General features: G+C 45.0%; 1 protein-coding gene and 1 pseudogene across 5 annotated transcripts in view; both read left to right on the top strand.

The window, feature by feature from the left end:
* Elmod3 (ELMO domain containing 3) overlaps positions 1-22,201 on the top strand; it is a 109,774-nt gene that overhangs the window by 70,701 nt on the left and 16,872 nt on the right. For 4 of the 5 annotated variants that reach the window (XM_026787987.1, XM_026787986.1, XM_005364728.3 and 1 more), the window contains exons 2-6: positions 2,142-2,430; positions 11,545-11,619; positions 12,723-12,792; positions 20,447-20,515; positions 21,046-21,137. In XM_026787987.1, the coding sequence (XP_026643788.1) occupies positions 2,377-2,430; positions 11,545-11,619; positions 12,723-12,792; positions 20,447-20,515; positions 21,046-21,137 (360 nt within the window). In that variant the 5' untranslated portion in view covers positions 2,142-2,376. The remainder of the gene's footprint in view (positions 1-2,141; positions 2,431-11,544; positions 11,620-12,722; positions 12,793-20,446; positions 20,516-21,045; positions 21,138-22,201) is intronic. The other variant, XM_026787989.1, reaches the window with a different exon arrangement.
* Positions 16,394-18,582, top strand: LOC101985750 (annotated as a pseudogene).

A 22,201-nucleotide genomic window follows, 5' to 3' on the forward strand; every position in this document is an offset into this window, starting at 1 on the left:
CTGTGGAGATGCCTGTCTCCCGCCTTAGTCCTCCGAGCCTGTGAAGTATGACTGTCGGTTGTGTGAGAACCCTCCAGCCACGTTTTTCTTCCCTTGGTATTAAGGGTAGAATCTAGTGTCCTGCCGCTATGGTACAACCCCTGACTCCTTGGTGTGGGTGTGAGCGTGCCTGCCATATGGAAACAGAGAGGCCCGAGGAGGACTGCCATCGCCCTGTGCTGTCTCTCTGTGCCTTGTGCCTTTGAAGCTGGGTCTCTGACAGAACCCGGAACTAGGCCCATCAACCGGTAGTCATTACATCTTCATCCCCATACTGCTAGGGAGCCAAACTCAGGTCTCTACTCCCGAAGCAAGCTCTCTTACCCACTGAGCCGTCTTCCCAGCCTCTTCTTGTTTTGCTTTCTAAATTCTGTTTAGTGGGGCGGGGGGGGGGGCAAGTGGACCTGTGCCATGGTGCCTGTGTGGAGTCAGAAGACAACTGGTTTCTCTCCTTCTACCATGTGGGTCCCTCTGGGGATTGAACTCAGGTCCTCAGGCTTGCTGGCAAGCACCTCTACCCACTAAGCCATCTCACCTGCCCTTATTTTGTTTTTTACTGAGACAAAGCCTTGCTATGTATCTTCAGCTGGCCTGGAGCTCTATGGAGATGAGGTGGTCCTCATACTCAGAGTTATTCTCCTGACTCTGCCTCCAGGGGCATACACTACCATATTGATGGTGATCCCTGATCTACATATGTTTTTCCATTGTTGGGAATTGAACCCAGGATCTCACACATGATGAGCAATTGCTTTTCCTCTGATCTATGTCCCAGGCCTCGTGTTTTTCTGTTGACCCACACACATCAATCCCTGCCACTAAGGTCCTGGGAACTCTTGTCCACGAGAAGACTGTCACAGTTTGACACAATCATCTGGTGTGACAGGCGTCCATGATGTCTAGTCCCTCGTGACTGTGATCTTTGTCCTGCCCTAGTCCTGGACAACATGAGTTGAAAGGCATAGAGCAGGGCGAGAGTTCTCAGCTTTTCACAGCGTTGTCCCAGCCTTGAGAAGCAGAAGCAAGCCTCAGCTACATAGCAAGTCTGAGGCCAGACTCAACAGCATCTCCACATCCCTATGTCAGAGAGAGAGACAGAGAGAGAGAGAGAGAGAGAGAGAGAGAGAGAGAGAGAGAGAGAGAGAGAGATGCTCATCAGCTAAGAACATTTGTTGCCCTTGCAGAGGACCAGGATTGAGCTCTCAGCACCTGCATGGAAGCTGACAGGCATCTGTAGCTCCATCTCCAGCTGATCCAATACCCTATGGATCTGTGCATACATGATAGACAGACACACCTGCATGAATACAAATAATAATTTCGAAAAATTGGGTGTGGTAGTGTGCTAACACATTATTGTAATCCCAGCGTTAGGACTGTGGAGACAGGCAGATCTCTAAAGCTCACTGGCTGGCCAGCCCAGCCTGCTTGTTGGATTTCAGGCAAATGAGAGATCCTGTCTGAAAAACTAAGCTGAACAGACCCTGCATTGTAACAGCACCTGGGGTTATTAGGAACTTGTATGCTTGTGTGTGCACACGTAAGTTGAGCTGAAGATGTAGTTCAGTGGTAGCTTGGCATGCATGAAGACCTGGATTTGATCACCAGCACCAAAACTACACACAAACAAATTTGGTCATTTTGACTTAGCAAGGTTATGATATCATCTGGTATTTTGAGTTTTTCTGTCCCTCTGGGGAACAGTCCTAGATTCGTAAGCCCCAGAGCTCCTTTTGGGTATAGCACCTGAACAGAGCCATCTTCAGTAAAGTGCAACCACCAGTCAGCCTCACCCCCATAAGCCAGCTAGGTCTCAGTGAAGTCATGGACAGAAACAGACACCACTAATTAGGTCAGTGCCACTGCCAACTAGACGGTCATAGTCCATCCCCAACCCCCTCCAGGCCCCTGTATGTCCCATCCAGTCCTGCACTGTGGGCAGTAAGCAGTAGTCATCTGGCTAAGCATCCTGTGTATTTAGAATAGATTCACAGTTGATAGAAGATTTTAAAAGTCTTTTCCTCCTTGAATGGAGGCAGAACTGAATGATGGAGCCAGTTTTTTTCTTCTTTTCCCTGCCCTGCCCCACCGCTGTTTTCCAGAGTGAAGCTTCACAGTCCCCAGGGCTCCGTTCAGGACACACAGAAACCTCCTGCACCTTGGTGATGGCACAAAGGGACTGTTTGCTTCCTTGTAGCCTGCATGGCTGCCAAGAAGGAAGGCAGAGGTAGAGCACGTGGGCCTGCGGCTCTCCTGGGAGCTTTGGAGCTCAGACCATCGAGTCAAACCCTTTCCAGAGCCTGAGGACAGGCTCCTCTGAACCAGTGATCTTGAGGCATGAGCGAGAGATCTTTCTCTGTTGGGACCGAGAACAAACTACGAGATGGACAGGTGAGCGCTCCTGCTCGGAGAAGAAGGTGCTGTTTGGGGGTTGCACGGTTAATGAGACAGACAGTGTGGAGTTTTAGAAATATTTAGGGGAAATGATCATATATCTTCATTCTTGGAGATCATGGGCTGAAGGTGTAGTTCAGCAGTAAAGCAATTGCCTAGCATGCTTGCAGCATTAGGTTCTATTTCCAGGATCAGACAGACAGACTGTCACACAGATAGACAGACAGGCAGAAAGAGAGATATGATTCTAAGCCACCATGGTGGGACATCTGTGATGCTAACACTTGGGAGTTGGAGACAAAAGGATCAGTTACTCTAGGTCATCCTCAGCTACAGCATGAGTTCAAGGTCAGCCTGGGCTCCTGTCATTGCGTCTCAAAACCAGAAGAATCTGTCCACATGTAGGTGGTGTCTTGTTTCCTGGGTTATTTGAAGATTCTTGTTTCCTCTTGCTTGGGTGGGGAAGGGGGATGGGGTCTGAAATTCCCTAATAAATCACTATTTCTTGGACTTAACATCAATTAATTTAGTATTCTCTTCCTTGTCATTCACTGGCTTTGGCTGATTGTCTGACTTAGCTTTTTAAATTTTATTTCTTTTTTTAAATATTTATTTGTTTATTATGTATACAGTATTCTGTCTCTGTGTATGTCTACAGGCCAGAAGAGGGCACCAGACCTCATTAGAGATGGTTGTGAACCACCATGTGGTTGCCGGGAATTGAACTCAGGACCTTTGGAAGAGCAGGCAATCCTCTTAACCACTGAGCCATCTCTCCATCCCTAATTTTATTTCTTTATTTATTTAATGTGCATTGGTATTTTTTCTGCATGTATGTCTGTGTGAGGGTGTCAGATCTTGGACTTACAGACAGTTGTGAGTGTCTATGAAACTGAACCTGTGTCTGCCAGAAAAGCAGTCAGTGCTCTTAATCACTGAGCCATCTCTTCAGCCCCCTTCCTTAGTGTTTTTATTGCTGTGAAAAACACCATGACCAAAAGTAGAGGAAGGAATTTAGTTCATTTTAGAACTCGCAGCCCATCCCTGAGGAAAGTCAGGAAAGGAACCTGGAGGCAGGAACTGACACACAGCCTTAGAGAACACTAATGCTCACTGACTTGCTCCTCGGGCTCCCATTCAGCCTTCAGCCTGGACCTCCTGAGCAGGCGTGCACTGCCCACAGTGGCTGGGCCCTCCCTCATCAATTGTTAGTCTAGAAAGTATCAGTCAGACAGTGTGGCACAGGCATTTAATCCCAGCACTCAGGAGTCAAGGACAGGCAGAGCTGAGTTCAAAGTCACCTGGGACTGCATAGTAATTCCAGTCCAGCTGTCTCAAAATAACAGACTTGTCTAAACGCCCGTGCGTATGAGAGAGATGTTTCTCCAGCAGAGGCATCTTCCCCCGATCGTGCTAGTTTTATATCAAATTGACAAAAATGTAAGCAGCATCCTGACCGCCACCCTGAGCCCCGCTGGCCCACAGTCACCGCGTGCGTATGTCCATGTGAGCCTGGCAGCTAGCCTACACTCTATACCTTCCCTCTGTCGTGCTGCCAGAAATGAGGTTCAGGGACCAGAACACAGACAGAGCATTTGCTGAGCTCTCCAGGGAGGTTTTCTCCTTCTCAGAAGGGGACAAACTGTTCTTCCAAAGGGAAGTATAAGGAAGGGGCTGAGATCTAGCCAGAGGAGAATAAAGTGAATCTGGTTTTTATTCACCAAATATTTTTCTCTCTCTCTCTTTTTTTTGTGGATTTTTATTGAGCTCTACATTTTTCTCTGCTCCCCTCCCTGCCTCTCCCCTCCCCAGTTCCACCCTCTCCCAAGGTATTCATGCTCCCAATTTACTCAGGAGATCTTGTCTTTTTCTACTTCCCATGTAGATTAGATCTATGTCTCTCTTAGTGTCCTCATTGTTGTCTGAGTTCTCTGGGATTGTGGTTTGTAGGCTGGTTTTTTCTTTTTCTTTTTCTTTCATTTTTTTCTTTATATTTAAAAACCACTTATGACTGAGTACATGTGATAATTGTCTTTCTGTGTCTTAGTTACCTCACTCAAAACAATGTTTTCTAGCTCCATCCATTTTCCTGCAAAATTCAAGATGTTTTATTTTTTCTGCTGTGTAGTACTCCATTGTGTATATGTACCACATTTTCCTTATTCATTCTCTGGGCGAGGGGCATTTAGGTTGTTTCCAGGTTCTGGATATGACAAACAAAACTGCTATGAACATAGTTGAGCACATGTCCTTGTGACACGATTGAGCATCCTGTGAATATATACCCAAAGTAGTATTACTGGGTCTCGAGGAAGGTTGTTTCCTAATTTTTTGAGAAATCACCACAGTGACTTCCAAAGGGGTTGTACCAGCTTGCATTCCCACCAGCAATGCAGAAGTGTTCCCTTTTCTCCACAACCTTTTCAGCATAAGTTGTCTTCAGTGTTTTTGATTTTGGCCATTCTTAAGGTGTAAGATGGAAGCTCAGAGTTGTTTTGATTTGCATTTCTTTGACGACTAAGGATGTTGAACATTTCCTTAAGTGTCTTTCAGCCATTTTAGATTCTTCCATTGAGAGTTCTCTGTTTAAGTCTGTACTAATTTTTTTTTATTGGATTATGTGATCTTTTGGTGAACAATTTCTTGAGTTCTTTGTATATTTTGGAGATCAGACCTCTGTCTGATGTGGGGTTAGTGAAGATCTTTTCCCATTCTGTAGGCTGTCATTTTGTCTTGTTGACCATGTCCTTTGCTTTACAGAAACTTTTCAGTTTCAGGAACTTTTATTCATTAACTGTTTCTCTCAGTGTCTGTGCTGCTGGGGTTATATTTAGGAAGTGGTCTCCTGTGCCAATGCATTCAAGTGTATTTCTCACTTTCTCTTCTATGAGATTCAGTGTGGCTGACTATGTTGAGGTCTTTGATCCATTTGTGTTTGAGTTTTGTGCATGGTGATAGATATGGGTCTGTTCTCATTCTTCTATATGTTGATATCCAGTTATGCCAGAACCACTTGTTAAATATGTTTTCTTTTTTCCATTTGATATCTTTTGCTTCTTTATCAAAAATCACATGTTCGGGGCAGGAGAGATGGCTCAGTGGTTAAGAGCACTGTCTGTTCTTCCAGAGGTTCTGAGTTCAATTCCCAGCAACCACATGGTGGCTCACAACCATCGGTAATGAGATCTGGTGCCCTCTTCTGGCATGCGGGTATACATGGAGGCAGAATGCTGTATACTAAATAAATAAATAAATAAATAAATAAATAAATAAATAAATCTATCTTTTTAAAAAATCATGTGTTTGAAGATGTGTGGATTGATATCTTGGTCTTCTATTCTGTTCCATTGGTCCTCCTGTCTGTTCTTATGCCAATACCAGGCTGTTTTCAGTACTATAGCTCTGTAGTAGAGTTTGTGAAGTCAGGGATTGTGATGCCTCCAGAAGTTCTTTTATTGTATAGGATTGTTTTGGCTATCCTGGGTTTTTTGTTTTTCCATGTGAAGTTGAGTACCTTTTTTTTTTTTTTGAAGTCTGTGAAGAATTTTGCTGGGATTTTGATGGGCATTAAGTTGAAGCTGTAGATTGCTTTTGGTAAGACTGCCATTTTACTATGTTAATTCTGCCTACCCAAGAGCATGGGAGATCTTTCCACTTTCTGGTGTCTTCTTCAATTTCTTTCTTTGAAGATTTAATTCTTGTCATACAAGTCTTCCACTTGTTTGGTAAGTTAATCCAAGATATTTTATGCTATTTGTGGATATTGTGAAGGGTGTTGATTCTCTGGTTTCTTCCCCAGCCCTTTTGTCCTCTGTATACAGGAGGGCTACTGATTTTTTTGAGTTAATCTTGTATCCTGCTACATTATTGAAAGTGTTTATGAGTTGTAGAAGTTCCTTGGTAGAATTTTTGGGATCACTTATACAAACTATCATATAATGAGATGATCACGTGCTTTTTATTTTTCAGCTTGTTTATATGGTGGATTATGTTGACAGATTTTCTTTCATACATTGAATTATCCCTGTATTTCTGGGATGAAGCCAACTTGATCATGGTGGATGATGGTTCTGATTTGCCAGTATTTTATTTAGTATTTTTGCATCAGTGTTCATGAGTGAGATTGGTCTGTAATTCCCTTAGTAATGTCTTTCTGTGGTTTGGGTATCAGGGTACTTGTAGCTTCATTAATGTTCCTTCTGTTTCTATTATATGGAATAATTTGAGGAGTATTGGTATTAGTTCTTCTTTGAAAGTCTTGTAGAGTTCTGAGCTGAAACCATCTGGTCCTGGGCTTTTTTTAGTTGAGAGACTTTTGATGAGTTATTTACCAAATATTATTGAGATATATTGTCAATAAAAATTTATTGTATCTTGTACTAGGCCGATGGATGTGGAAAGCAGAAAGACATATAAGAGAAGGTCTCCATGTAGCCCTTTGCACAGAAACTTGGATTGTATGCATGGGAGTCATAAGACTTATAGAGGGGGCTAGAGCTGGGCGGTGGTGGCACATACCTTTAATTCCAGCACTCAGGAGGCAGAGGCAGGCGGATCTCTGTGAGTTTGTGGCCAGCCTGTTCTACAGAGCAGGTTACAGGACAGGCCCTAAAGCTACAAAGAAACCCTATCTTGAAAAACAAAACAAAACAAACAAAAAGCAAAAAAAAAAAAAAAAAGTTAGCTACTCTTCTAGAGGACCCACGTCAGTTGGCTCATAGCCTCCTGTAACTAAAGCTCCAGGGATCGGTGTCCTTTGTGGCCTCTGCACACATATGACATACACTCACACACATATACACACTTAATCTTTAAAAAGTCAAATAGAACTTGGTGTGGTGGCCACCCCTTTAGTCCCAGCACTTAGAGGCAGTGACAGGTGGATCTCTGTGAGTTGAAGGCCAGCCTGATCTACTTAGTTAGTTCCTTACCAGCCAGGGCAGCACAATCAAGTTCTGTCTCAAAAGATAAGGGGCTAGACAGATGTCTCGGTGGTCAAGAGCACTGGCTGCTCTTGCAGAGGCTCCAGATTCAGCGCGTGCACCATGTGATGGGTCGTGACCATCTGTAGTTCCCGTTCCAGGAGACCTGATGCTTTCTGGCCTCTACAGGTCGCAGGCATGCATGCCAGCCTCATACTCATACGCATAAAACAAGTCTTAAGTCTTTAAAAAAAATTGAGAAAGGGTTTCTCTGGGTAGCTTCAGCTGTCCTGGACCTCATTCTGTAGACAAGGCTGGCCTCGAACTCACAGAGATTCTGCCTGCTGAATGCTGGGATTAAAGGCATGTGCCACAATTGCCCTGCTACAGATTTGTGTAATTTTTTTCCTTTGGTTTTTTGAGAACTTCTCTGTAGCTTTAGAGCCTGTTCTGGGACTCACTCTGTAGACCAGGCTGGGCTGAACTCACAGTATCCTGTGCACTGTGTGTGTGTGTGTGTGTGTGTGTGTGTGTGTGTGTGTGTGTGTGTGTGTGTGTGTGACAATGGGAAAGAGAGGAGGAAAGATCAAGGTAGGAAGGAATGGTAAGATAAATGAAACACATGGGTAGAACACGGTGAGGTGGTTCTCTGTTGAAACTTCCCCACCTGTCCCCACAGCCCTCGGGAGGAGCTGGAAACAAAGGGCTCAGCACTTGTTATAAACCAGCCAGAGCTCCAGAATGGAACAAGATTCCAAACAAACAACAGTGATGAAATGAATATTAAAGGTAGAGGAGTCTCTTCCATTCTGAGAAAGGAAAGCTAAGTTCCACAGGGCGCGTGGAAAGAGGCTCTCAGGCCGTACAGTTGGCGCACAGATACGGCAGCCTGTGTGCTGTGATAAATCCCAGAGACCAGCACTTCCTCAGGACTGCACTGTGGACCTACTTGAAGGTTTAGAGTTTCGTTTGGTTGTTTGATTATTTTCTGTTTTGTTTTGTTTTTCAAGGCAGAATTTCTCTGTGTAACAGCCCTGGCAGTCCTGGAACTCTCATTGTAGACCTCGCTGCCCTTGAACACAGAGATCCGCCTGCCTCTGCTGCCCAAGTGCTGTGGGATTAAAGGGGTGCGCCAGCACCGCCCAGCAAAACTATATTCTTTAAGAGGACATTTTCATAATTAGAACATCTTTCTTGCAACTTTCTCTTTTTTATAACTTGAGTCTGTGTTTCTTGATTGTAAATTTTATAGATGAGACTGTCTGTTGTAAGGTTGAAAGGTTAGACACGCCTGCATGTTATTGTAACCCTTGATCATCCTAGCTAAAAAAAAAAATTGTCACTTTTTTTGACCTTTGAGAACCTAACCACTGAAACATTATCTCAGAATAGTTCATATGCCATTTATTCATATGTATTAGGGTTCTCTAGAGGACAGAACTGATTGTGTGTGTGTGTGTGTGTGTGTGTGTGTGTGTGTGTGTGTTGGTGTGGTGTGTGTGACCTTTGAGAACCTAACCACTGAAACATTATCTCAGAATAGTTCATATGCCATTTATTCATATGTATTAGGGTTCTCTAGAGGACAGAACTGATTGTGTGTGTGTGTGTGTGTGTGTGTGTGTGTGTGTGTGTGTGTGTGTGGTGTGTGTGTGTGTATTCGAGTGGCTTACAGGTTGTGATCCTCCTGTCCTAACAGAAAGTTCAAGAATCCGGCATTTGTTTAGTCCATGAGTCTGGACGTCTCAGCTGGTCTTGAGAACACGCCAGAATCCTGAGGAAGTAGGCTCTAATGCCACTGAAGGGATGGACTTGCCAGCGAGAGCGAGGGCCAGCAGGCAGAGTCAAAGCCTCCGTTTTCGTGTCCTTTATGTAGGCTGCCAGAAGCAGGTGTGGACCCAGAGTTAATGTGCTTCCTTCCACTTCAGATGGCCAAGAAAAATCCCCCACAATCTGTCCAGCAGCTTGATTTGTTAATGCTAGATGTAGTCAAGCTGACAACTAAGAATAGCCATCACATCCATGATTTTTAAATCTTGGGGCTGGAGAGAGGGCTCAGCAGCTGGAGCCCTTGCTGCTCTTACAAAGCTCCTAGGCTCAGTTCCCAGCACCCACGTCAGAGGGCTTGTCACCACAGGACCCGAGCCTCTCCTGGCCTCCTTGAGCGCCTGCACACACATGGCATTCTCAGATACACGGAAAGACAACACACAATAAAAATAAGATACAATTCTGAACAATAAGGATGTGCTTTTGAGCCAGGGAGATGGTTGACAGGGTGAGGCTCTTTCGGCACAACATGGATCCCCAGAACCCATGTGACCAGATGTGGTGCCCTGTGCCTATGACCCCCATGGCGAGATTGAGGTAGTCCCCTCAATGTTCCTGCTAGCCTGGCACACCAGCAAGGAATAAGAGACCCTGTCTCAAAGCGAGGTGGGAAGTGAGGATAGACATGTTAGGTTGGGTTCTGACTGTCACACATGCGCCTACACAAACCTCACACTTCAAGTCATTTAAAATGATATTTCCTTCTGTGCAAATCACGGATTTTCTACTGGATTATTTTTGTGTTTTGTGTATGTGCCGGTCTTGCTTTGTAGCCTAGACTGGTCAGCGAACGGCACCTTAAGTGATGGCTCTGCCTCCCGTGGGCTGCTGGGATTGCAAGGCTGTAACTACCACTCTCGGTTGTTTGGTTTGGGGAAATGGCTGAGTGGTTGGTTTGAGACAAAATCCCCTGTGTGTGTTTTAAAATTTATTTTTCCTAACTTCAAGAATTTGGTACATGTATATGATATATATATATATGTGTATATATAAATATATATATATACACACATATATATATGATAGCATTTGCCTCGTACTTCTGCCCCTAACTCTTCCCAGAGCCACTCCCAACCCCGCCCATATTTATGACTTCCCTTTAATTAAAAAAAAAAATAATGCCTCAAGTGCAGGTTGTTCTGCTCAGGTGTTTGTGGGTGTGAAGGGAGCTGCAGGGGCACTGGGACCATTCAGGGCCCACACATCTTAAGAAAACTGACTCTCCCTTCCTGTCACGTGCTTCCTGAAAAAAAATTTTCTTTTAATTTACTGGCTTATAGAATTCTTTCCCAATGTGGTAGGAGGATTGGCCCCTAATCTGTGCTTGTGATATGAGGGGGAACCAGTTATGCAAGTGTTTTGTCTCTGTGATTTGGTTTTGCCTCTTTTGTTTTTTGTTTTGTTTTGTTTTTTGAGACAGTGTCTCTGTGTAGCCCTGGCTGTCCTGGAACTCACTCTGTAGACCAGGCTGGCCTCAGGCTCTCCGCCTGCCTCTGCCTCCCAAGAGCTGGGATTATGGGTGCATGCCACCGCTACTTAGCTGTTGTGTTTTTTAAACGCTATCAGGGAAAGGTTTGCTGAGTGAAAGGGCTGGGCAAAGTGCCTAAATGAACTTCACCGATGCAAGTTCCAGGACTTAGGGGCCGGCAAGACGGCGCAGCTGTAAAGGCGCTTGCTGCCAAGTCTACTGAGTTCCGTCCCCAGACTGACATAGTGGAAGGAGAGACACAGCTCCTACAGGTTGCCCTCTGACCTGTACATGCATGCATCAAGTGATTTCTTTTTTTTTTTTTTTTTTTTTTTGGTTTTTCGAGACAGGGTTTCTCTGTGGCTTTGGAGCCTGTCCTGGAACTAGCTCTTGTAGACCAGGCTGGTCTCGAACTCACAGAGATCTGCCTGCCTTTACCTCCCGAGTGCTGGGATTAAAGGCGTGCGCCACCATCACCCAGCAAGTGATTTCTTAAATAACATTAAGTAATCCTTTTATAATTTTGCCCTCCCCTCTTCTACCCTTTATCCTCCCTTCCTTTCTCTTATGGTGGATACCCTAGCCATATCTGTGCTACACCGTGTTAGACCTACAGTACTACATGTACAATGCTACATGCTTCTCTTCACATCATGTGAACCCAGTGTCTCAAGCAAAAGCTGCAGCACCACCCCCTCTGTGGGAGCTGAGGGTAGAGATAGGCTCTCTGTTCTCCTGCCTCGACCTCCCAAGTGTACCACCATGTCTAAATGGTTTTCTTTAGATTTCTCCAAAGTTCATTTTTCTTATTCTAGGAAAAGATGAGGAATTTAAACCATGGGCTATGGGAGATTGCTGCAGGAAGTTGACCCTGGTCTGTCTGTCTTGCAGGTGGAAAGTGTCTCTGCTGGGCACTCCTCATTGTACAAGGACAGTGGCGCACTCATGGCTTTCAGAGGAGTTCCGGTATATATCACATGCTCTTGCGTGCCTCTGCTGCCAACCTAGGCTTCCGTGTACTGGGGACACAGGAGGGCAAGCACAAACCTGACACACAGTGTCTGTCTGATAAGATCATAGCACCCAGAGGATGAGCATCGAATGCACTAGGGATGCCAAAGCACACCGCTGTCCCAAGGGGCTGTGTGCATTCAACAGGACATGCCTTTGTCCCACACATTAACAAACTGCAACCGCACAGTCAACATATCCAGGAAATCCACTTTAAGAATATCTTTCGGCTGGAGGAGGTGGTGGAGGCCTGTAGGCCCCATCATGTCAGAGTCGGAGACAGGAAAACAAGAGTTCAAGGGCTGCCTGTGCAATATAGCTATGCTCTGTCTTCAACAAAAACAAGATTGAATTTGGAACTGGGGTGTAGCTCAGTGTAGAATGAGTGTTTAGTGTGCACTTGGCTCTGAGCTCACGATAGTGTGCGCACACACAGGCAGTTAGAACTGAGGTAATCCACAGTAGAGTTGTCGTGCCCACATGCGGACCTGGGTTTGATGCCTGAAACGCACATAAAGGCTACGCATGGGGGCTGTGCTTGCAATCCTCGTGCTGTGGGGGCAGAGGCGGGCAGATCTTGGGGCTCAATGGGCAGCTAGTCTAGCCAAAGCCGGGAGCCTCAGGGACCAGTGAGAGACCCTCTTGCAAAAAGCAAAGTGGAAATCTCCTGAGTAACAAAACCCAAGTTCACCTCTGGCCTACGTGAGTGCACACACACACACACACACACTCACACACATACACTCACACATACACACACTCACACACACATACACTCACACACACATTCACACACACACATACAAACTCACACACACATACACACACTCACACACACATACACACACATACACACACTCACACACACTCACACACACACATGCACGCACACACACACACACTTACTTTTAATCAGTCCATCAGAGCAAACTATATTCTTCTCTCATTCTATATTCTGCCTCTCATTTCCAGAATGTTTCATATACAGTGGGTGGGAAGAGCTGTGTGGGGGGAGACAGGAAGTCTACCCTCACTCTAAAGGTCACCTGCCCCTACAGATCTCAGAGCTGAAGAACCATGGCATTCTGCAGGCCCTGACCACAGAAACCAGTGGATGGCAGCCAGGTGGTAAGGACTCCAAGGACCCCTAGGGTTTGGGTGGGACCCAGGTCAGAGCCACCAAGGATCTGCTTTCCCTCGTCTGAATCCTCCTTGCTCCTGCCCTTTCAGAGTTTTGTATGTATCATTCCCCAACAAAAGTTAGAAATAGTGTTGGGTTAGGAGCCAACTGTTGGCGGTTTTATCAGTTTACAGTGAAAAATTTAAATTACATTTTCTGTTTATGGGGGGACTGCGGGCCAGAGGATGACTTGCTGGAATCAGTCCTCTTCTCTCACTGTTCAGATCCAAGCACGAGATCAGGTTCCCAACCTTGGAGGCGTGAGAATGTAAACACCTCTCATCCTCAAGGACCATACAGAGCCAGGAATGGTGGTCCTCGCCCTTAATGCCAGCACTCAGGAGGCAGCGGCAGGCTGATGGCTGTGAGTTCAAGGCCAGCCTGGTCTACAAAGTGAGTTCCAGGACAGCTTGGACTGTTAAACAGAGAAACCCTTCCCCTCACCACCAAAACAATAGTGCTCTTGGCTAATTTTCATTTACAGGATAACTAAATCAGTGCTGTTTAGCTGACAGATAAATGGGAGAGGCAAAATAAAGGAGTCAATTAAATAGCAAAAAAAAGGAAAAGAAAAATATGAACTGCATTAGTTATCCTAGAGATATTTGCTTCATACACACACTCACACACACACACACATGCATGCACGCACACACACTCCTGTGGGTCCCTATGTCATGTCAGGATCATCTTCTGGCTCCAAGAGGACAGGAACAGTGCATACATGGTTTGTCCATCTCTCTCCAGATTTTAGGCATCCACTGGATAAGCTAGATGAAACCTTGAACTTTGTGTTGCATAACTGTTGCAATGGCAGATTCCCTTGCCCTCTCGCCAGAGTTTTTCTTCTGGCTCACACATGTGGTCAAATCACTTGTAGGTGAGGGGTCACTGGGTGAGAGATAGGTCTATCAATGATCAAGGAGCTTGGAGACCAGGGTTGAAGGTAGGAAGGCTGTGTCCAGCCCCACCACTTTCCCAGTGTTCCACACTCCTCACTTGTTTTGTTTTCTGTTCTTTTGAGACAAGGTCTTGTGTAGGCCCATCTTTCCTAGATCAAGCTGGCCTTGAACTTGTTGTGATCCTCCTGTCTCTGTCTCTCTGTTGCTGGAGTGCACCACCTTGTCTCTTGCTTTTAAAGAATTATGTTTATGCATATATGCATGTGTGTGTGTCTGTGTGTGTATGAGTGTTGCTGGGTGCCCGTGGAGGCCAGAATAGAGTATTGGATGCCTTGAAGCTAGAGTTACTGTCGTCTATGAGCTCCCAGGACAGGTGCTAGGAACCAAACTGAGATCCTTTGGAAGAGCAGCAAGTGGTTTTAACTGGTAAGCCATCCCTCTCCAGTCTTTCCTCTCTGGAGTGGGAGCTGAAGACCAAACCCATGGCCTTGCATTTGCTAGGCAGATGCTCTGAGCCAAATCCCCAAGCCCTCATTCATGTCTTTTTGTTCATCCACTTTGTCCCTCATTTTTATCTCCCATAGTCTTGCATGCTCAAGATTGAACTCCGTTTTCTCTATGCATACAAGACCAAGTCTGTCGGCATTACATCACTATGTCGTTCTGAGTCTGTGTCTGCTACCCCAAGGCTAGAAGTAGCCAGATGGAATGTCCTCACAGTCCATTCCGTAGGACCCTGAATCCATTTCCCCATCCCACTCTGACTTGCTGGCCTAAGGCCATGGCTGTGTCAATAATAATAATAATATTAATAATATTATTAATATTAATAATAATAATAATGCAGTCCTAGACTGCATCCCCTATAAGAAGATGGAGAATTGCTCATGCTTATGATGGTCCCGTGAGAACTCACAGATGCTTACGTAATTTGGCCAAAAAAAAAAAAAATACAGCTAGTAAGCAGCAGCAATGAGTGATCTCTGCTTCCCGCCGTTTTCCCCTCAGTTTTCATTAGCTTTCAGGGTGTTTTATTTAATCCGCATGTCTGTTCCATCAATCCGTTTTTTATTAGTACAACAAAGCGCCAGAGGCTGGGTAATATTCTGTGGAATGGGTTTTAAGCAGGCATGATGGCACATGCCTGTATCTCCAGCACTTGGGAACTTGAGGGAGGTAGAAATGTCAGAAGTTTGAAGTTATTCTTGATTGTGAGTTCAAGACCACCCAGGACTACATGAGACCCTACCTAAGGTCCAAGGTTCAGTGAAGTTCAGAAAGGGCTGCATCTGGTGTCCTGCCTACTGTTGGAATCCCAAATTGGTGCAGGGATTCATATGACCAAAGTCATGTGACAGTGTCTCCTCTAGTTCCTGTCCTTCCTGTTTTGTTTCAAGATAGGAACTAAGTAGACCAGGTTGGCTTGGAACTCACAGAGATCTGCCTGCCTCTTCCTCCACCTCCCAAGTGCTGCCATTAAAGATGTATGACACCATGCCTGGCAATTTTTAAATTATATGAATTGTAATTTTCATAAAACTCAAAATGAAGTCTTTTGGAGAGGACAAAAGATATATCCAAGCACCAGATCCTGTTTGTATAAGGTCATTGAAAGTCATGAATACTCATGATTTAAAAAAAGGTTGATTCAATGGCAGACTGAGAAATGACCTGTCTAGTATCCTTTTCAGTTTTTTGTTATTAGAAATTTTTTCTCATTACTATTACTATTTTTAAGACATGGTCTTACCATAGCCCAGGCTAACCCTAGACTCACAGCAGTCTTCCTGAGTGCTGGGTTTGCAGACATGAACCACCATGCCTGGCTTCAGGTTAGTATTCTCTAAGCCCAGCATTTTGTATTTTGTGATTCTGGTTGGCACAGTGTCTGCTTTCTAATATGTGAGCTTAGTCAGTCATTCGTGGGAGTTCCATTTGAAAGTGATATATTTACAAAGATGATACGAACATAAACTCAGCAGTTGATACACATGTGTGTATCATTCCTGTTTATCGGTTTAAGATGTTCTAGTACTCCAGAGCTGACTACGAGCTTCAGGGCTGGCAAGATAAAGGGCTCGCTATGTAAGCCAGATGGCTAGAGATGGATCCCCAGAACCCATGTCGTAAAGGGAGAAGGAGACAACCGACCTCCAGAAGTTGTCTTTGTACGTGTGTGCTCACACAAACAAGGACATACATCTGATAATAATAAGTTAACCAAGTTTTTTTTAATGACTCTTAAGCATTGCAGTCACCTAAGTCACACCAGAATGGATACATTTTACCCAAAGTCAGAATTTTTTGTGAAAGCAGAAACAAGTTCCATTATAGCTGTTTCTGTTTTGGCGCTCCAAATGTACTTGTGCTGTAATTATGTGACTTCTATGGTCTTAAACTTTGGTTTGTGGTGTGGGAGAATGGTCTGTATTCTGTCAATTATATTTTAAATGAACGCTGATTGGCCAGTAGCCAGGCAGGAAGTATAGGCAGGACAACCTGACAGGAAGTAGAGGTGGGTCAATGAGAACAGGAGCATTCTGGGAAAGAGGAAGCCCTTTCTCCCACAGCTGTGAGCCCACCACCAAAGAAGCAAGATGTGACTGCCTTGCTGAAAAAGGTAGCAAGCCATGTGGAATAATGAATTATTTGCTCTAATGAATTAATTACTAGAATAATGAATGGGCTAATACATGTTATAAGAGCTAATACGGGTCTGATTAAGGAGCAGCAGTCCCTCTCTTGGAGCAAGCAGAGAGAAGTTTCTGTTCATCAACGGGTAGCAGAATTGGAAAAAATCAATGTAGAATTTTTATGTGTACAGCAGCAGCTTGAGCAAGAATTTAATCAAAGGAGAGCAAAATTTAAGGAGCTGTATTTGGCTAAAGAGGAGGATCTGAAGAGACAAAATACAGTATTGCAAGCTGCACAGGATGACTTGGGTCACGTTTGGACACAGCCGTGGGAGGCTCAGGCAGAGATGGAGAATATAAAAGCAATCGCCACAGCCTCTGAGAATACTAAACAAGAAGCTCTCGATGAAGGTTAAAGGCAGTGGAGAGAAGAGGTTGCTTCACTTGAGGCTGTAATGAAAGAGACAGTTCGTGACTATGAACATCAGTTTCTTCTGAGGCTGGAGCAGGGACGAGCACGGTAGGCACAGTATCCAGAAAATGCAGAGCAGGAAATAGCTGATTTGAGAAGAAGGTTGTCTGAAGGTCAAGAGGAAGAAAATTTAGGAAATGAAATGAAAAGGGCCCAAGAAGATGCCGAGAAGCTCCGCTCTGTCGTGATGCCCATGGAGAACTAAACTGCAGCTCTGAAGATAAACTGACAGAAGCTGAAGAGAAGATTAAAGAGCTGGAGGCCAAAGGTTAAGGAACTGAACCATTATCAGGAGGCTGAGAAACTGTGGGACCGAGCTGTTTTGAACACTCAGAAATCTGTTCTACAGGAAGATGCTGAGAAATTGAGGAAAGAATTGCATGAAGTTTGCCATCTCTTGGAGCAAGAACGATAGCAGCACAACCAGTTAAAACGTACATGGCAGAAGGCCAACGACCAGTCTCTGGAATCTCAGCGTTTATTGAAAAGAACAACAACAGAAACCCAGATTCTGAAGAAGTAAAAGTACCAGTAGTGTGTGCTTTAGCTCAGGAAGAATCTTCAACAGCATTTTCACTTGACGAGGAGCATTTAGACAGCACCCATGGTCAGTCCATTCCTTAGATGCAGACTTGCTGTTACCATCTGGAGATCCATTCAGTAAATCAGACAATGGCATGTTTAGAGATGGACTCCGGAGAGCTCCGTCTACAGACAGCTTGGGAACTTCAAGCTCATTGCAATCAAAAGCATTAGGCTATAACTACAAAGCAAAGTCTGCTGGAAACTTGGATGAGTCGGATTTTGAACCACTGGTTGGAGCAGATTATGTGTCTGAGAACTTTGATACTGTGTCCCTTGGGTCACTGCAGATGCCAAGTGGATTCAAGTTAACCAAAGAGCAATTAAGGCAATGACGCCTGAACAGGAGGAGACAGCATCCCTCCTCTCGAGCGTCACCCAAGGTATGGAGAGTGCATATATATCTCCCAGTGGTTACCGCTTAGTGAGTGAGACCGATGGAATCTCCTGCAGAAAGAGGTACATAATGCTGGAAATAAGCTTGGTAGACGTTGTATTCCAATTACAAAAAAACAGTTGCAAGGAATTCAGATTCAGGAAGCTGAAACAAGAGACCAGGTGGAAAAGCTGCAAGCCATGCTAAGGCAAGCCAGTGTCCAGCTAGAGAAGACAGTGAAAGAGAAACAGGAGCTAGAGGACTTTATCAAACACCACCGAGGACTCGAGCCACCAGATATCTGCACTTGTAAGAGCTCAAGTCCCCGAGGGCTTACTTGAAGAGTTACCACAGAGCTTTTGGATGTTCGGGAACAGATGCAGTCATGTGAACAGGTTTCAGAAGAGCTGGTGAGATTACAGCAAGACAATGACAGCCTCCAGGGGAAGCATAGCTTGCATGTGTCATTACAGCTAGCAGAAGACTTCATTCTCCCAGATCCTGTGGAGGTGCTCCGGGAACTGGTGTTAAAATACCGTGAGAACATCATTCATGTGCGGAGAGCAACAGACCACATGGAGGAGAAGCTGAAGGCTGAAATACTGTCCCTAAAAGAACAGATCCAAGCAGAACAGTGTTTAAAAGAAAACCTTCAAGAGACTCTACAGCTGGAAATAGAGAACTGCAAGGAGGAGATAGCTTCCATTTCTATTCTAAAATCTGAATTAGAACGAATAAAGGTTGAAAAGGGACAGTTGAGATCATGTCGATGAATAAATAAAATAAATGCATGTAGCAGACATAGTTACAGCTAAGATGAAATGGGCTAAAGATGGAACTCAGTTGGTAGCTCTCTGTAGCCCAGGGTGGGTTTGAACTCGTAGATCCCCCTGCCTTTGCCTCCAGAGTGCTGAGAATCAAGGCCAGCATGGCGCTTCCATGCACTCTTTAATCAAATCTCTAACCCGGTGTTTTCTCCTTTGACAGCAGCACCGAGGCTTCGCAGGAAGCTGTTTCCAACCTTTTAGTGAGGAAAAGGAGAGAAAGGATAGTTAGTCCTGCAGGAGGCACATAATAGCTACTCCTGTAGCTATGGGGGCATGGGGCTGGCCTCCCAGCACTGGGGTTGATCTGGGCTACAGAGGAATATTCTGTCTCAACAACAACCATAACCAAACAAAACCTCACACTGTCTTGTGAATGGCAAGTTGGTGAGCACAGGGGCGGTTTCTGTTGGGAAGGATCCTGTGCGGTGGAAATGACATTGCAGCGCCCTGTGTGCTTTACAGGGCCACAGTGGGAAGTTGCTCGTTCATTTCCCTTTATATTTTTTGTGCAGTCCTTTCTTCCTGCTTTTTCATTTCCTTTCCTTTTCTCTCTTTCATTCTTTTCTTTTTTCTTTTTTTAGAAACAAGGTGAATCCCAGGTTGGGAATGCATAATCTCACAGATACCTGCATGCCTCTGCCTCCCAAGTGCTGGGATTAAAGGCTTGTACTACCATGCCTGGTTCACCTTTCCATTAGCCAGAATCTGTAATCCCCAGAATTAAAATATTTTTGCCTTTTCTTCAAATCTGACACACTAGACTTTTGATGAAGATATGTTACTTTTTTTTTCTTTTCTTGTTTTTATTTGTTGTTGTTTTTTATTTTGTTTTGTTTTGTTGGTTTTTCAAGATAGGGTTTCTCTGTGTAACTTTGGTGCCTGTCCTGTAAATAGCTCTTGTAGACCAGGCTGACCTCGAACTCACAGAGATCAGCGTGCCTCTGCCTCCAGAGTGCTGGGATTAAAGACATGCACCACCACTGGCTGCCTTTTTTTTTTTATGTGAGACTGAAGAGATAGCTCAGTGGTTAGTAGTGCTTGCTGTTATTTCAGAGGATTAGAGTTCATTTCTAAGTACCCTGGTCAGGTGGCTCAGAACTATTCATGCCAAGGAATCCAACGTCCTCTTTTAGCCATTACTGCCACCTGCAGGCAATGTGCATGCACACACATAGATAAACACATAAATAAATAATAAACAAATAGCATTTTTTTTTATTAGATAGGGCCTCCTGTATCCCCAACTGCTTCTGAATCTTCACCTCTCACGTGCTAGGATTCCAGGCACACGTCTTCATACTTGGTGTGTGCAGTGTTAGGGTCTGAACCAAGGGCTTTTTGCGTGTTAGGCAAGCACTCTAGCACATGGGCCACATCCCAAGCCCAAAATGACTTTAAAGATTGTTCCTTCAGCTTTCTCTGGACAACTCTGTTTTCCTTTGCCCTCTGCTCCTGTGCTGAGGCCGCCCTAGGGATCCCTGTGGATGTGGTGCTCCCTGTACCCTTTGGCCTCCCTGGGGATCTCTGTGGGATGTGGTGCTCCCTGTACCCTTTGGCCTCCCTGGGGACCCCTGTGGGCATGGTGCCCACCATACCCCTTTAACTGGCTCTGCAATGTCTATGCACTTCCTTTTCTCTTCCTGGTATCTCTAAGGAAACCACCAGGATTCGGACATGACAACCTGATCTAACGCTTATTGCCTCCTGAAGGCCATTTGAAGAAGGACAGCTGTGGTTTGGAGGGAAGGGCCCTGTGAGAGTGGCCTCCCAGACCCAGATCTCACAGACACTCCTTTTCTCGCTGTTGCAGTTGTAAACCTGGAGGTGCTCAGAGCCCAGGAAGAATGGGAAGTGGTGGACACCATCCATCCAGACACAGGTAAGTCCAGCACAGCTACCATCAGGATCCTCATGCAGTCAGCAGTGACTGGGCATTTTAGCTATGTCCCACAGATCCTGAGATGATAGCCTACGACAGGAAGAAGGGAAGGAACGCCACAGCGCAAGGCTGCCATTGCTGCTTACCCTCCATCCAGTGCTAAGGGAAGATGAGAGAGTCTTGGTCAGGGTTGGCCCCTGAAGGGGGGCAGGGATGGGGGCAGAGAATGAGGGACCCTGTGGCAACCATCTGCTGGCAGTCTCTGAAAGCTGGGAAGAGTTACCTCAAGTCCTATTCTGACAGATTTGGATGGAGCTGTAGAAGGGTAGAGACCATCTGGGTCTCACCCGAGCTTCACCAAGCCCAGGAGAGATGTCACAGTATGTGGCTCCAGCCACCACCTGTGTCGCTGGTGGCAAGTTGGTAGCCAGTGCTTGGTTTAGAGGTGACAGCCAGTTGGCCGCCAGTGGGTATTTGCTGTCAGGACAACTACTATCCCAAATCCTCAGGTGTCTTCTCTTTTTACCTAGAGAGTGGGGTCAGCTCCCAGCAGCCTGGCCAGCTCATCTCCTTCAGCGAGGCTCTGCAGCACTTCCAGACCCTGGACCTCTCCTCCTTCAAGGTGGCTGTAGGGAAGTACTGGTGTCCAGCATGCACCTGTTTACTAAACTTTCTGAACACTGATCTTTCTCACCTAAGAAATCTTGGGGTACAGGATCTCAAGTAGCCAAAGGATCAGATATGATGGCTTCCATCTATAATCCCAGCATTAGAGGAACTCAGGCAAGAGGGTTGTCTCATACTTAAGGCCAGCTGCAGCATGTGCTCCAAGCTAAGCACCCATGACTGACTGATAGGTTATGTGTGTGCAGATTCCTTGTGGTGACCAGACGCTGTTAGGTCCTCTGGAACAGGTGGTTGTGAGCCACCTTGTAAGAGGAGACTGTTCATTTGTTCCCGGTTTCCCAGACCTGAAATAATTACACAGAAACTGTATTACTTAAATCACTGCTTGGCCTATTAGCTCTAGCTTCTTATTGGCAAACTCTTCTATCTTAAATTAACCCATTTCTATTAATCTGTGTATCACCACATGGCTGTGGCTTACTGACAAGTTTCCGGCATGTCTGTCTCAGTGGGCAGCTACATGGCTTCTCACTGATTCCACCTACTCTCTCTCTATATATATCTCTTCCAGCCTGGCTATATTCTGTTAAGCCATCAGCCAAAAGCAGCTTCTTTATTAACCAATAAAAGCAACACATATACAGAAGGGACTTCCCACACCATTTCCCCTTTTCTGTTTAAATAAAAAGGAAGGTTTTAATTTTACCATAGTAAAATTATATATAACAAAACAGGTATCAAGCAAAAATTACAGTTACAATATTTATATCTTCTTTATCTTTTATCATAACTAAGGAAAACTATAATTATAACTTCTATTTTTCAACTCCATCAAAGACTCAAGAAGGATATAATATTACCTAAGTTAACAGGAAGTGCATTGTAATCAACTTCCAGAACTAGAATTGACAGAGACATCTTGCTGCCTGGACAGTCACCCAAAATTCTTCTGTAATGTTGGGACACCCATCTTCAGCCTACAGGTCCATAGTATTCGGCAGACTTTTCCATGAAGCAGGAGATTTCAAAGACAGTTCCACCTATATTAGCACTTTGTCA

This window comes from Microtus ochrogaster, assembly GCF_000317375.1.
Source record: "Microtus ochrogaster isolate Prairie Vole_2 chromosome 14 unlocalized genomic scaffold, MicOch1.0 chr14_random_3, whole genome shotgun sequence".
NCBI lineage: Eukaryota > Metazoa > Chordata > Mammalia > Rodentia > Cricetidae > Microtus > Microtus ochrogaster.